General features: G+C 34.6%; 2 protein-coding genes across 3 annotated transcripts; both read right to left on the minus strand.

Moving 5' to 3' along the window:
* Positions 1–729: 729 nt before the first annotated feature.
* LOC147293074 (uncharacterized) lies at positions 730–6,736 on the minus strand. The gene is made up of 7 exons (XM_086232367.1): positions 6,583–6,736; positions 5,627–6,092; positions 4,054–4,106; positions 3,475–3,539; positions 3,312–3,390; positions 1,709–2,014; positions 730–1,301 (listed from the first exon to the last, which is right to left on the minus strand). The coding sequence occupies exons 2-7, from the start codon at positions 6,064–6,066 to the stop codon at positions 1,147–1,149; spliced, it is 1,098 nt and encodes a 365-aa protein (XP_086088493.1). The 5' UTR covers positions 6,067–6,092; positions 6,583–6,736; the 3' UTR covers positions 730–1,146.
* Positions 6,737–11,771: 5,035 nt separating this feature from the next.
* Positions 11,772–13,813, minus strand: LOC147293075 (uncharacterized). 2 transcript variants are annotated; one of them, XR_015120396.1, is made up of 4 exons: positions 13,242–13,813; positions 12,426–12,754; positions 12,183–12,240; positions 11,772–12,041 (listed from the first exon to the last, which is right to left on the minus strand). XR_015120396.1 is itself a non-coding variant. In XM_086232404.1 (2 exons), the coding sequence occupies exons 1-2, from the start codon at positions 13,711–13,713 to the stop codon at positions 12,675–12,677; spliced, it is 552 nt and encodes a 183-aa protein (XP_086088530.1). In that variant the 5' UTR covers positions 13,714–13,813; the 3' UTR covers positions 12,294–12,674. The 2 variants fall into 2 exon arrangements, 1 of the variants encoding a protein (XP_086088530.1); XM_086232404.1 differs by lacking the exons at positions 11,772–12,041; positions 12,183–12,240 and having other exon boundaries at positions 12,294–12,754.
* Between the last annotated feature and the right edge of the window lie 1,769 nt (positions 13,814–15,582).

Raw genomic sequence — 15,582 nt, forward strand, 5'->3', positions numbered from 1 at the left:
AGTAGTATTATTTTCCTATAACCTCAATTTCAAAATTCAACTTCCAAAAATTTTAATCAAAATTCTAACATCTCCAAATAATCACTAAAACAATAATGTTAATATGCATCAGTCGAAAAACTGATGTAAAAATACAAAAAATAGATAAGCCCCGTCATGATAACTATTCCCCCAATAGATATTAGCTTCAAAACTGATGTCTATAGCACTTATCATATCAGTTTGAGTTAATTAACTAATGTCTATATTATTTCACATGTCAATTTTAGCCAAATACCTGATGTTTATATTACTTTACTTATCAGTTGTTTTTCGAAATAAGTCTAAATTACTTCACACGTCAGTTTTCACTAAATAACTGAGTTGTATATTACTTCACAAATCATTGTTATCAAAATAACTCATGGCTAAATTACTTCACAAATCAGTTTTTTTTTGTCTAAAATTAGGTATAATAGGTCTGAACTCCTTAAAAACAATTTCATTTTCAGCTGGGCTATCGTGTTTCTTTTCTTCTCCTCACGGACAAAAGCGTAGTTGTGATTGGTAAATTAATCTTGGACTTTGAGGATCAGTTTTTTCTGTTTCATATTATTTGAAAAATTCGGAAATAAGTTACACAAAGTACGTAATGTTTTTTTTCGGTGGTTTTTGTAACTTTCATACAGGAAGAATTCACCAGAATTTCATTCCTGCAACATCTTTACCATGTACTATAAGCCACCCACGAATTAAAACGTTTACTACTAAAATTGGATAATTATAAAGGGGGCTATTCTCCAAGATATACAATGTGATCCCCATAATGACTCAAAACTTTATAATCTTAACAGTTCATACCATATCCACCGATATGACGACACAATATTCAGTCACCTAATCTAGTTCGCATTGGAAGAGAAAGAAAAACACCCGAATCTCATATAACACATATCAAGGCGCACAGCATTTTGTCTAGCTGCAGCAGCTCCATTTTGTCCTGGGTACACAGTAGGAAAACTTCATATACTTACCTCCTTTTCTTCTATGTTTGCTGATTGTCTTGCAAATCCTAGTATTCTATACTTTAATGATCATTTTGGATGGGTATTGGACCCATCTATCTCTTGATGGGGGGGCTAAACTCGGGCTTTGCCTCGACAGATATTAGACGGTGCTCATGTCCACACGGCTTTTATGAAGCTGGAAGGCGGGGGTGATCCAGCTCCCACAACTACATTGGATGCCTGACCAATTGAAGTAACCCAAGCGAGCTTCACAATGTGCACAGGACAATTTCCCCTCCACTGCACCTTCTTCAACTGGGTAATGAAAGAAATGCTAAGAAAGATTAAACTATTTGGTGTTTCTATGCCAAATCACATTGAAAGAAAGATGCCACCAACAAAAATAAGTTCTACTTTACTTAAGTTGAGGTATATGGAAACCTACATAAGCTTAGGAAATATAGAAAAAAAGATGATCAAGAAAAGCGATGTGGATTCTTCACATCTGTAGGACAAATGGGAATCTATTTTCATTATTTGAAATTCCATAAAATTGTCAACTAAATGGAACGATTGGCAATGACAAAAATCTATCTATAGTTGATATGAAATCTCATGTGACAGTTCATCATCCAATTCTATAGAAAAAAAAAAAAAAAAAATCAAAACAAGTATAAAGAACAAAAGGTATACAAATAAGGAATTCATATATGTAACTTTACCTGCCGTCATCCACCTTAGAGGCTCAACAAAAATGGATGAACATTCAGAATCCTCAGACTTATTATATGCCTTGCTACTTTTTCGCTTGCGCCACTCAAAAGATGTCTCACCCTCACCTGGAATGTGATCCACAACATTGTCCTGTAATGCAACCACTCTTCGGCATTTCTTGCAGCGGAATGCAGGAGTACCAGTTTTTCCACCATTTGGAGTTGCTTCTACTTCAGAGGAAACTTCACTAGGCAACCCAGGATCTGCCCCAAATTTAGAAGTGTCTATTCTCTCCCCTCGATGGTAAGATTCACCTGAAAGGATGGGAAAAAAATTCTTCAATTGCAGTGAAACAGACATTCACATTTGCCACTAATATTGAAAACTTCCACCAAAATGAGTAAGAATAAGTTATAATGTCTCCTGTGCTGAGCCAAACAATTTCTCACATAGTAAATAACACAAGGAACATTGCAATGTAGTTGTTAATCCTTCCCATGTTGTTAGCTGTTCCGGGCTAAAATGCTACGCAGGGTGGAGGAGCATGGGCACTGTAGCAGCATTGTAGTAGTTCTAATAATTAGGGTTTATGAATCTTTCTTATGTTAGTTTTCCCTAAGTTTTTTTTTTTTTTTTCAGAATAGCTTTCCTAAGTTAACTTGATGTTTGAAATTATTTTTATTTTAAGGCCTATCAACTTTATTATTAGGGTTTTTGTAGTTTTATAAATTGAGATTAAAAGTAAGTTGAGAGAATCTTTTTTGTTTTGTTTTGGATTATTAATAAAATTAGCCTTGGTTTTTTGAGTTCCTTTGAGAACCTAGAAGAGTATCTTCCATTAGCATCCAAAAGAGGTTTGTTCCGTTCTAAGAAACTTGGACTACAACCCCCACCAAAGTATTATTCACTAACTTCATGTGGTGAGAGAGAAACGAAGCTTCTCTTGGGGCTTCTCATAATCAAGCATTGTCCATTCATATTCAACCCAAAACAATTATGAGTTATGACCATCCCACTTCTCAAAAAGACATTCATTGAGCAATAACCACCCAACCAGCTGAGCAAGCATCCGTATGGGGAGAGATTAAAAGTTTTGATATAAAATTATTCCGCACTTCCAGTTTTTATCAGTTGAAAAAACTTGACTCACTTCTCTTGGAATTTTTTTCTTTCACCCATAGAGAATAAAGCTTAAATTGGCTGAACTACCCCATGATGCTAGAAAAATGTCTCATGGGTCATTCCTGTAAAATATATTTCTTGGTCAAAATACTTGGCTTCACCCATTGCCAGATTTACTTCAATGGAAATGTGACCAACTAGGTAAGCCAGTGCTCCTCAACACCTTCTTAATGATTTTTCTTTTTTCTTTTTTTAAATAAGTATATCATGAGACTCAAGAAAAGCCTATACACTACAGTGCTTTTCAGTTGACAGCATAAGAATTATAGCGTAGTCTCTATGCCCGATGGAACACTTTTATCAGCTCATATACTATCAACCTTTGAAAAACTGAAATGCATGATATATTAATGAGCATCCCTTAATTCAGACAGCTCAATGAAACATTGGGAAATAAGAGGGGTGGGAATGGAGAAGAAAAAATTATACCCAATACTTTCATGCGGAAACACTTATATACGGGGCTGGCATGATCAACCTTGAAGCCCATTTCCTCATACATTTTTAGCTGCAACAGAATAAAAAATTTATGATGGGATAGATACAATAAGATTAGCAACACGTAATGTGACATAGGAGTTCTATGCATCACCTGATCTAGAAAACCATCATTGGGGCAAACAAACTCACAGCTTTGCCGCAGGGATCCCAGTGCATCTGCAGGAATGTATATAAGAAAAAAAGGGGTAAATACAGAAGCAATTAAGTGCTTCTAACCCACTCTCCCTCTCCTTTTTGTCAAATTCAATTGCTTAGCAATTTTTTTGTTATATAAGCTTGTTAACACAACTCTCTCTCTCTCTCTCTCTCTCTCTCTCTCCATTTTGATGAATTCAATTGCTTAGCAATTTTTTTTTTTTCTTTAAGGTTATATAAGCTTGTGAAGAATTACTTCTAATCTAAATCTGATAAAACAGCTATTCATAATGCATGAGAAGAAAGGAAAAAAAACAGAAGAGGGGGGGGGGGGGGGGGGGAGGGTTTAAGAGTCAAGCAATTTAGCATCAGAAACCCACTCTCCCCTCAATTTTTCTTTTAAAGTTATATAAGCTTGTCAAAACTATTTTTTATCTAAATCTGACAAAACAACTATTGGGATCTTGAAAATATAATAGTCATATACCAATATGTAGACTCACAATAGAAAAAACAATAAATGATTTGTTCACACCTTCTTGAGATAAATGTTCTGTTCTCATCAGATATGCTGTAATGATAGCTGCACTGCAACAAACACGCAAAGATGGGTGATAACCCTTTAAACTTGACAATTCAGTAAACTAGAAAAGCTAAATAATATAGGCCTGTTCTGCCAATTTCTGACACAGATTAGCAAGACAGATATTATTCTAAAAAAGAAATAAGAAAGAAACAATATCCTACTTGATGCACTTGAGTTTATTGAACACTGCCAAAAATAACATGAGAATATATAGATACAAACTGTTTGACCCAGAAAATAACATGAAAATAACACTGCCAAAATAAAATAAGCATCCATGCAAACATCCAAAGTTATGACCCAGAAAATATGCATGCATGCATTTCAACAACCTTTCCTTCCATTTCTTTTTTTTTTAAGAATTTGAAAGACAAATCAAATATGTTTGCGCAATATTTAATATTAGATTTTACTCAATTTTAAGTGCCTCACATGCAAATCAAATTTTGAACTTACTTTATAAGGTCATTATCAAGCAACTACATTTTAATTTTTCTAATAATCACTCATATTGTTCACACTTGTAGATTTCAATAAGTTTCCTTTAATAATGGTTGCTATGCAGAAACTAAAAACAATTGCTGCATTGTCTGGATTTTGCACCACACATCCAATATATAATCACTTCCTCAACTGCATGCAGATAACTAGATAAGAAAGTCATCGAATATTAGTAATTTAAATAATTCTTTGCAAGACTTAAAATCCTGCAGTACTGAAGCTCAACAAGTACTTATGGTCAAGTATAGTAGAAAAGAAGTTCTAACGGTTATGTAAAGCCATGAATGAATTTGATGTGTAACTTCTCTCCAAAGGTATATTATTTTCTATATAATCTATTTCTGATTGAGAGTTCAAAAAAGTTTATTGTACCTTTGTCTCTCACTTTCTCCTTCTATCTAAACTCATCTTTCTTCTTCTCTTCTTCTATCCATCTCCCTCCTCAATCTTCTTCTGTCCCTTCTTCTTCCCATCTCTCTCACTTCTATTTCCCTCTCATCAACTCCAGATTTAATTCTTGTCATTTTTTTTCAGAATATTGTAATTCTCAATGAGCAGAAAAGGAATATAAAAAGCTTCAAGAGAAACCAGTGACTGCGCAAAAGTTGTTCTAGTTGAACTGAGAAGAGGAATTTTGAAAAAGCTACAATTATCACTTAAAAAAAATGGTTTTCAGTTGGTGTTGCAGCCTCTTGAAGGATCTAAAGATTATTCAATATCGAGCGTATGCAACTTTATTCTGTGCCTTAAATAAAGGTGGATTTGGAATAAGAAATGCCTTTGCAGAACCTTTGATAAGAGGACATGTATCTACCAACAAAATTTTGGTGTTTCTAGAATAATATGTAACTAATAACATAGAGCTAACCATGCTGAAGGTCAATTTTGTGAATATTTAAAGCCATTGACAAGAAATTGATGAAAGCAACAGTAACAAAAAACTAAAGAAACTTCACCAAAAAAAAAAAAACTAAAGAAAACAATAAAGATGAAAATGATAAAGTGAGCAAAAAATATGTACCTTCTAGACACACCGGCAAAGCAATGAACCAAAACAGACCCCTCTTTTCTACTCTTATCAATGAAATCCAAAGACACGTCCAAATAATCCAACAAATCTTCCCTCTCCATATCTCTCAGTGGAACCCCCATCCTCACCAGCTTCAAATCCTTGCCTGCATATTCCAACAAGTACAAGAGCTTATCGGACAACAAGCTACTTTTTGTCCCATCACCAGAATCATCCTCAGAAGCTGTGCTACCACCAGACCCGCTAACATAGACCTTCTTAATTTCCTTTGTGGGAATTGTAAGACCCTTCCGCCATTCAGAGAAAAATGATATTGATGCCGAACTCAGAACTGATAGAATATGTGTGATATTGGTGCTACCATTTTGGAGAATTTCTGCTGCATCACTGATGTTGCCAATGAATAGATTCTCGCGAACAAGGTACGGCATGACCACTAACAAAGAATGGATTTTTCCTAATGAAAATATCAAATTCTTGTTATTTCCCATTTTCCCTATGCTATTTTGGTTGATAATAATCAACCATTAATCATATCAAATTCAACAAGATCATCCAACTTACAAAAGGAATCCAAACAAGCATAATAATGATCATCTAACAAGGTCATTCACAAAACATACAAAAAAGCAAACCCAAAAGAGAAAATCCACTTCATCCATCCCACTCCTCATCATCAACATCATTCAAACTAACATCACCATCATCCTTATCCAAAGAATCAAATGGAGAAGGGGATTTTGCACTCAAATTGGAAAAGGAATACAAAAAAGTTGCAATAACAAAAAAAAAAGTAAAACCCAAATAGCCAATTGTACTTTTCTGCCCAACGGTACTACCAAGTTGCAGCAAAATATTCGTCTAACACTAGAAAAATCAAATACCAACCCAGCTAGAACAGTGAAGAAGAAGAAGAAAAACTGAAAGAAGAAGAAGAGAACAAAAACCTCCAAGCTCGGGTTCCTGCAACTTCTCTCCAAGCTTCTCTACAACCACCGAAATGTCGTCCAATTTAGTGGTTTGCCGCCGAAATCCCCAATCAGAGCAGCCTAGGAATTTTTTCAGTCTTTCAGGGAGAGAAGAGGCAGCAATCGCGATAGAAGAGGAGGTCTGATAGCTTTGGCGTCGTTTTTTAAGATTTTGAAACACTCAGCCCATACGATGTCGTTTTGGGTCTCAGAAACTTTTTAGCAAAAACTAAAAAGTAATAAGAAAAGGTTTTTGTCAATTTTGATACAAAACCTTGGTCTTTGTCTCAATTAGGTACTCAAAAACTATTATTTGTTGGATGACACACAGTCTTTCTTTCATGGATGTTAGTTAATTAATCATTAAATTTGATTATGTGAAAAATGGTATTGATATCGGTTTTTAAAAGGGTCAATTACAAATAAATAAATAAAACTTTTCACAATTACATATTAATCAATGCACTTTTTTAAAATTTTATTTTAGTTACTGACCAAAATGAAAAAAAAAAATTATAATAAATTAATAAACATACATTACTTTTCAAATTTAATTAGATTTATATTAGATTTGTGTTTAATTGCTACGCAGCAAAACGATTTAGGATTTAGCTTTCGGATTTTGGGCAGACCTAAATTCTAAGCCATAAACTCTAAAACCCTAAAACCTATTTCTAAACCCTAAACTTCATTTATATACCGTGTATCTCATTTCTATACCCTAAATCACATTTTTATATCCTAAACTAAATCAATGGCTACGTTGTAATTTTACACCCAGAAGTAGTAAAAAAAAGGGAAGGGCAATTTGATATATTCTAATGCATCAAAATACATGACATCATCAAATGTATTAGGCTTAGTGACTAAAGTGGAATATAATTTCAAAATCCATTAACCATTATGGGAAAAGAAAATTTACATTGATCATTATGTAATATTAAAATGTTTTATTGATTTAAATGTAATTTTCTATTTTTAAAAAATTAAAATAAAAGTGATATTAAAAAATTTACCATGTTAGTTGCATTTACAACCGATATTTATGTAGTGATATCTATCAATAATTTTGTAGTAGTGAAAGTTAGAAGATTGAAACTCAAGGTCATTGATTATGTGACTCCTAACTCAGAGGTCATCAAAATATCACAATAGATATCGCAATAGTTAATATCATTGTCAAAAAATTATGCAACATATGGCAGAAAAAACATGCATCTTTCTACTGCAACAATATTACTATCATACATACACACAAGAAAAAGGTTCATACACAGGGTGTGAGTTTTCCCTTATCTACAGTCTAAAGCTTAACCTTTTTATAGTGCACCGTCCAATTCACCAATGCTCAAAATTCTTTTCTATGTAACTGGAAATCCAAGTCCAAAAATAACTTAGTCACAAGTTAATTTCGGCAAGGTTCTGGCATGACCTTTCTTTTCGGACATATGTCCCTAGAAAACAAAAACCAATCTAGTAAGGATTTCTTCTTAAGTCCAAGCTAATAAGAACAACTAAAAAAAGGAAAAACTTACAATAAAGAAAAAAGAAAAATGCCAGAGTGAAAATGGGGAAGGGATGCCTTTATTTATAGGCTTATGGGGGTGAAAAATGGAGGGATATAGGATCTTTTGGGCGGATTGAATGGCTCAAATCCGTTTTAGTCGTTGCCTAGGATTGGCTACAGTGGGTGGCAAGAATGGGTGGCTAAGATTGCATCCAAAAACCAAGATCAAGGGATGAGATTGAGGGTTAAAGAAGTGTCAACACAAAAAACACCAAAATAACGTTGGTTTGGGCTATGTGAAAGCTTCCTTTTGTATTTTGGGTTGGACGACTGAGGTTAAAACCAAACGCCATATGAGCATACTCCTTTGTTTTAATTACTAAAATTCTTCAAACTTTGAAAATTCATCAAAAATAGCTCGAGACTCTAAATAATTCACCAAAAAACCCTACAAACTTGTATTGATAAATACTTTTTATCTAAATCCTCAAAAAAATATTTTGACTTCCAAAACAATTAAGAAAAATCTCACTTTCCAAACTAATTTTTGGAAATTCAAAATAATCCTAAATCACCAAACTTTGGATAAATCACATTCCTTTCTCCAAAATTCAATTCCACTCCACTAAACCTTTTGGAATTTATTGAGATGAGCACCCTCCAACCATGATCTCTCTCTCAATCCAAGAAAAATTTTAGAACCATAAAGTTCCTACTTTGCCAAAAATAATTAAGGAAATTCTAAATTCCTCAAAATAAAATGCCAAAAATTAAAGTGATTAAAATTAAAGAAGGGTAAAAAATTCAAGGCTACCACATAGCCACAATTCATGGCTCCCAAACCAAATAAAATTAGCCTAAAAACCTATTCAAGTATGATTCCAATACTGTGAGGTCTTTCTTTCATCCAATGTCATGATTTTATTTTTGAAGTATGGAATACAAGTCAAAACTCCAAATATAATCTCATCAATATGTAACATGCATCCACATACTTGCTCTAGTGTCCATACACTATGGCATGAGATTCACCATCTCCTCAAGCGATAAATCATTAACATATGCTAGTCTTTTCGGAATGTTAATATTTAGTTAACATTCTCTTCCTTGACTAGAAACATTTAGGAATCTAAACATAAGGCAGCATGAGTTTCAATGACTAACCATTTAGCTCACCATGTCCCACTTAGATTCCATAGATGCATATATTCATTGACACATTGATCCTCGAGTTCTCAGTGTAATGAATAATGAATATGCCTATTAATATGTTTCTATATTATATATTAATTGAAATATCCATTGAGTCGCATCAACAAAAATTACTATTGATTTTAGTGCGCATATTTCCAACACTCCCACTCCCACCCCACCTCATTTCCCCTCTCTGGCCATGGTCTGACGACTCCCCCCTCCCCTACACCGGCCACCCTTCTCCCCCCTCTTACACTTCTCTCTCTATCTATGTGTCTCACTTTCTCTGTCTCTCACCCTCTTTCTCTCTATCTCTCTCACTATCTTTCTCCTTCACTCTCTTTCTCTCTCTACTAGGCGTGAACATACACCATTGACACACCTTGGATTTGGCGGTGTTCACACATAAGAGAGAAAGAGAGAGACGTGGTAGAGGGGAAAGGGTGTCGCTAGTGGGGCAAGGGGTCGACAGCGGAGGAGGGGGCAGGCTAGAGGGGGAAGAGAGGAGGGGTGAGGTGGGATGGGGGGGTGGGGGGTGGCGGGCGGGGGGAGGGTTCTGCATCCTCCCACCCTTTTTTTAACTCTATTTATTTTTTTTATTTTTATAACTACTTTTTAATGATGATTTTGGCCCTTAAATTTGATCATATTTGGGTCACCTGATCACCTGATCAACTTTTAACGGATGTTTTCACAGAGTTGACGAAAAACCCTTAATTGAGTCAAACAGTAGATTGTAATAAGAAATTGGTACAAAGTGAATTCGGCATACTGCACTACAACATGGGTTATAGTCAGTCTTTTTTCTAAAATTTTTCCTCCATATAATAAAGCAAGTGAGATAATACAAAGGTTAAGAGCAATACAATTGAGAAGAGTTTTAACGAAGAGTTCCAATTGTTGTTATCAAATAAGCTCATTATTGTCTGGGAGCTGTGTGCGGCTTTTAGGTTGTACATCTCGAAGATCATGTTTGCATTTATTAGATGAAGTGTTCCTCCATTGCGCTTAAATTTATTTTCCAACACTTGTCTAATCCACTCATTATTCCGGATGAAACTCGAAAAAGGCCCAAGAATGAGCTTTGAGACCCAAGAAAAAGAACCCACTTCACCAGAAGTCTATAGATTGTGTCAAGGCAAGCAGGGTCTGCTGAATGGTGGTGGGATGCAGAAGTAAAGACAATTGATGAGGAAGAATGAGATTGTTCAAAGATAGAGAGAAGATGAGACCTTCATTTATTCATTTGTTTCAGCTACTTGGATGATCAATTGCAAATCAAAGGAATTGCTTTTTATACAAACAAGATGTATTTTTTCTGTGTACTAGCTAACCTCAATTTTTTGTTCAATTTTCAATCCTTACATTGTTATCATCTCTCCATTCTCAAAATGAAAATTATTTTCTTTTAAATTGCCATTTGAAGTGGTTGGAAAATTAGCAAAGATTGTCCAAATAACATTACTCTTTGTTGTGACAACTAATAGTGTGAAAGTGAGAAATTTCAGTCGACATTGGAAATAAGTAACGTGAAGTAAAAGACATATTTAACACACTTGCACAATTGCGTAACATCTAAGAATTGCTCATTGGCCAGAAAGAAAATGAAACGACTCATACATGTTAGAAAATAAGTAGTGTTTAACTGGGTTTACTTAATGGCAACAAATCCTTTGACCCAAAAAGAGTAGATGACCATCCCCAATGATTTATGAAGCTGGCATATAACTAAAATTAATTAATTAATTAATAAGTTGCCGTATTTGATAAGATTCTTTGGAAAGACAAGTTAATGAAGGTAGGCCAAATTATAAACCTCCAATCATACACGAGGAAGGAAGCACATTCTAAATTCTTGGGACACAAGATTGCCAAGTCAAAATTGCATCCAAAACGTTGAATAGGTCCATGGCAATATGGCAGCAACCCTCTCCCCCTCTTATAAAAACTATGAGCCATACAAGTGTAGAAAAATTTCCATACAATACTATGTCTCAATTTTTATCTCTCTTATCACATAGACCTAAAAAGTGCAAAAAAGAGCATATAAGTCGTATGTATTTATCTCTCTCATCCCGACCTAAGAAGAGCTAAAAAGAGCATATAAGTTGTATATATTTATCTCTCTCATCCCACTCTAATTCATGTGATAAAAATGTGAGGCAATCCTTTCTTGTCCCATTCATTTTTCTGCATACAATGTGAGGCAATCCTTTCTCTTATCCCATACAAGGAATAAATCCCAAATACCTGGAACACAATCAAACATTACCGTTCCAATTTGCATTGTAGTACCTATACCTTGTTTCCCATCCTTAAGGTCTTCTCTGATAAATTAAAAAATTTTAAAATATAGAAAAACCTTCTGAAAGTATTCTTCAAGACTACTTACTAATAAGCCACACATTCTAAAGTTTTCCAAAGTTTATCTCCAGGTTACAATTCGTTAATGAAGATCACACAACTAGAAAAATTTTCCCAAATTAAGGTCATCATTTTACTTCTCCAGTGCTAACAGAAAATAAAATAGCTAGAATGTATCAGTAACCATATAGACAACAAAACTTGAAAGTTACAGTCCCTTGACATAACCAGAAACCATATTTCAAGAAAACAAACCAGAGGATCAAAATTGAGAATTTACAAATGAAATTTCATGGTCAATCAGGAAAAATAGGTACCCAATCCTCTCCCTCTTTCCAATTGCATCTGCAATTCCAGCCGAATGGGTGTAAATCTATCCATAGGACGGATATACAAAAATAGTCAGTACGGTTAAGCATTCTTCGCATCACAGAACCATAACATTCATTATAGTGTCATAATTGTGAGCACCGGAAAAAGCACACAATGTTCACTGATCAGTTAGGTTAGTTACCTCAGCAAATGCAGAGGTCAGCAAGTACTTGGTGAAGCTCTAATGAAGGCTTTCACCGCTGCATAAAAACCAACAGCTAAGGTTGGAATTCATAGACACCAAAACATTGACTAGAAATAAAATCGAAGGATACGTTTATTCATTTCATGATTTATTTTCCTTATTCTGGATACAATAATCCTAAACAATGGTTTAGCTTCGGAACAATTAAGTCAAGGCTCAGGTATTTGGTTGATCTCAAACCTGAAATATTCATCTTCAATCTTCCTCTTCCTCAAAGTAAATCAATCATCAACAGGTTCTAGGAGTTCATCTCCAGCTAAAGAATTGCAGGAACATTCATTCCTGATAGAAGCCATTCTGGAATAAACCAGTGAAGCGCAAGCTCCAGATGATGGTCCACACTATTGATGTTTGCTTGATCTCAAAGAAACTGTCCATCCATTTTCTGATTTTCCTCTAAGAAATTAATCCAAAAAGTCCTAATCTTTCTCAGCTGCATAATCTAACTGTGCATGCCACAGCCTGTGCCCAGTATTTGAGCCTTGCTTTCACATCCTCCGGATGGTCACCTGGACAAGCAAAAAGTCACCAAGAGGTCAGATATTTGAAGATTCATTATGTATTGAAACAACATTAGAATAACAACAGAGACCCCAATTGGGGACAAATTCAAACCAAGACTCAATGTAGAGTAACTTCACCAATATCTCAAAATAAGGCAGAACCTTCAATATTAACCTCCACATCAATCATACCACAACTGACACTTCTAAAAACAGAGGACCCAGTTCATCAATTCATCCATAGAAAACATCAAACAGACCAATTTACACTTCCCAAATTCCATTCAAATAATCGATAGTCAGACAACAAATTCCTAATTTCATCTTGAGTTCATATTAAATCACAATCCAAACCCATAATACAGTAAAACAAAGGGAGGACCTGGATCATCAACAAGTCACAGCCAGCTAACAATGTCACAGTTTTGTTTAAAACCAAAGAAAAAAAAAAAACCCAAAAAAGAAAAATTTACAGAAAAGCCAGATGACTCACCAGGACTAGAGATCTTCCAATTGGCAATCGGGCTCGAAACCGAAGGGCACGAATCGGGTGGGGACGCCGCCGGAGAGTTCTCGGGAGACTTCTGGTGCTCGTCCATGAACTTCTGGCTCATAGAGTAACAAAGCTCAAGAGCAGGCAATGTGTTGCAGAGCTCAGGAATCTCATTGTAGCTGAACCCAAAGCCCAGATCCAAGCACCCTTTGAGCTCATCAAGGTCCTCGTCCGTCAAGCTCTTGGTCCTCGTCAGATCGTCTTCGTCCACTGCCTCTACATACCCTTCAAGCAAAACCTGGTTCTTCTTCTTCTTCTTCATGCTCTTCAGCTTCGGCCATTCTGCTTCTCTTTCTCCTTCTACGAATTCTTCTAGCGGTTGATTTGTCATCTCATCTTCTTCTTCTGGGTTCTCTTGGAATGAGATTGCTGAAGAAACCCATGATTCTGAATCACATTCAAAGCTCCTCATCTCTCTCTCTCTCTCTCTCTCTCTCTCTCTCTCTCTCTCTCTCTCTCTCTAAACTCGTAATCACACTTTCCTAATTACTTTCCCGTGAGGAGAGAGCAGTGTGTGTGAGAGAGAGAGCGCGGAGAGAGTCTGCTTTTAAAGCTGTATCGAGAGTTCGAGACGGAAGCAACTAATTATTATTATTTTTTTATTTTTTTGAAATTTCCACTTTTGGATGTATATATGTTATAATATATGTCATGTATGTAGCACATCATACATCATCATACCATTCATACATACATGGCACATCGTGGACTAGGTGTGGATGTGTATGTCTAAGCCTATCATCATCTAAATTATTGTCTGTGATGTGTGACGTGGACAGGACAGCTGTACTGTGAGGTGAGAGAGGCTGATGAAGACAGAATTGGGAAGTTGACACGTGGTGGTCGTTTGGACACGAAAAGGCATTGGCGTTGCAGGTCCAGCATGTTGTGGCTGGATTTGTTTGCGTGAGTCTCGTTCGATTCGGATAAAAATTTGGGTGCTAACGGTTGATCACGTCGTTTTACTCATATGAATTATAATTTATGATTAAAATTGTATAAAATTGTATTCAACCCTCATGAGAAATGATGTTATAAAATTGTATAATACAAAAAAGGGAGACTTAGAGTTCAGTCCATTTTATGAGTCTTTAGATTAAGACCGGTAATGATTTAGAGTTTTTAATTAAGTCATTTTATTTTTCTTCTTTGACAGTTTTATGTTAGGTTTTAACTCCAAAATTTTGGGCGGAGCCCAAAATCTCAGAGTTAAAACCTAACATGAAGCCTCTACAAAGCCCACTCTACATTCTAGGAAGAGAAATACCCTTCAAATAGGGGAAAATACTCTTTAAATCGGGGAAAGACTTTATTATGAATTAAAAGAATTTTTTTATAAATTAAAAGAACTTTATTATGAATTAAAATGATTTTCTTATAAATTTTAAAACACCTCTGGTCTCCATCTAAAAACTGTTTTTCTAAATGACCTAAACCTAATTATCTCTTAAAAAAAAGTTAAAGTTTTATTTAACATTCTTAATGTATGGAATAATTTTGTTTTATATTTATCAAGTATAGTCTAAATATTTTAAAGTAATTATTGTTCATGATTAAATTCAAAACTTTCTCTCATAAAAAGAAATTAAATTGATTGTCTGCTAAACTTAATGGTCATTAACAACATAATATGAATTAATAATAAAAACTTTTAACCATATTAACATAAGAATTTGTTAGATTGTAGAGTTTAACAACTAAAATTGTTGGCTTAAAAGACAACCAGTCAAGTAAGTTATATGAAGATCAAAATTTAAATAAGGATCAACCCAGTACATCTAAAAAAATACAATAAGTACATCTGTAAAAAAAATCTAAAAATTGTCATTTACACCAATTTATTATATTAAAATTCTTTACATAAAATTTATTAGCGATTTGGTACTAAAATAAAATTCACTATTAGTATAATGGCTTCATATGAGTGTTTCATCGAATTTTTCACGAATTAATATATTTTGAAAATACCGAGGTTTATGCTCTCATATAATTTAATGAATAAATATGATAAGCATTAAGATTATTGTCGCTTGTATATATGAAAGACAAGGCACGTGGGAAGAAGTTATTTTCTTGTGAATAAAAGGATTTTGTTTTGATGTGAGTGTTTGTGCCTAAGGGGGAAGTCACCCACATCATTGAATTTGTGTTTGATTGATACTCTTATCAATAGGACAAAGAAAGGAAAGCCTTATCAATATCCAATAACATGGTCATGATCTCAATTCTCAAGCCAAAACATGGTCGGGATCTATAGAGTTTATCAATATGAGGTATATTC

This window comes from Dryas octopetala, chromosome 2 (genome assembly GCF_963921425.1).
Source record: "Dryas octopetala chromosome 2, drDryOcto1.1, whole genome shotgun sequence".
In the NCBI taxonomy this organism is placed as follows: domain Eukaryota; kingdom Viridiplantae; phylum Streptophyta; class Magnoliopsida; order Rosales; family Rosaceae; genus Dryas; species Dryas octopetala.

Coding starts and splice junctions, on each gene's coding strand:
- LOC147293074 (XM_086232367.1), bottom strand. CDS start 6,066: ATGCCGTACCTTGTTCGCGAGAATCTATTCATTGGCAACATCAGTGAT. Junction 2,015..3,311: donor TTTCCGCATGAAAGTATTGG/GTATAATTTTTT, acceptor CCATCCTTTCAG/GTGAATCTTACCATCGAGGG. Junction 1,302..1,708: donor TCTAAGGTGGATGACGGCAG/GTAAAGTTACAT, acceptor TTCATTACCCAG/TTGAAGAAGGTGCAGTGGAG.
- LOC147293075 (XM_086232404.1), bottom strand. CDS start 13,713: ATGAGGAGCTTTGAATGTGATTCAGAATCATGGGTTTCTTCAGCAATC. Junction 12,755..13,241: donor TTGGAAGATCTCTAGTCCTG/GTGAGTCATCTG, acceptor TTGCTTGTCCAG/GTGACCATCCGGAGGATGTG.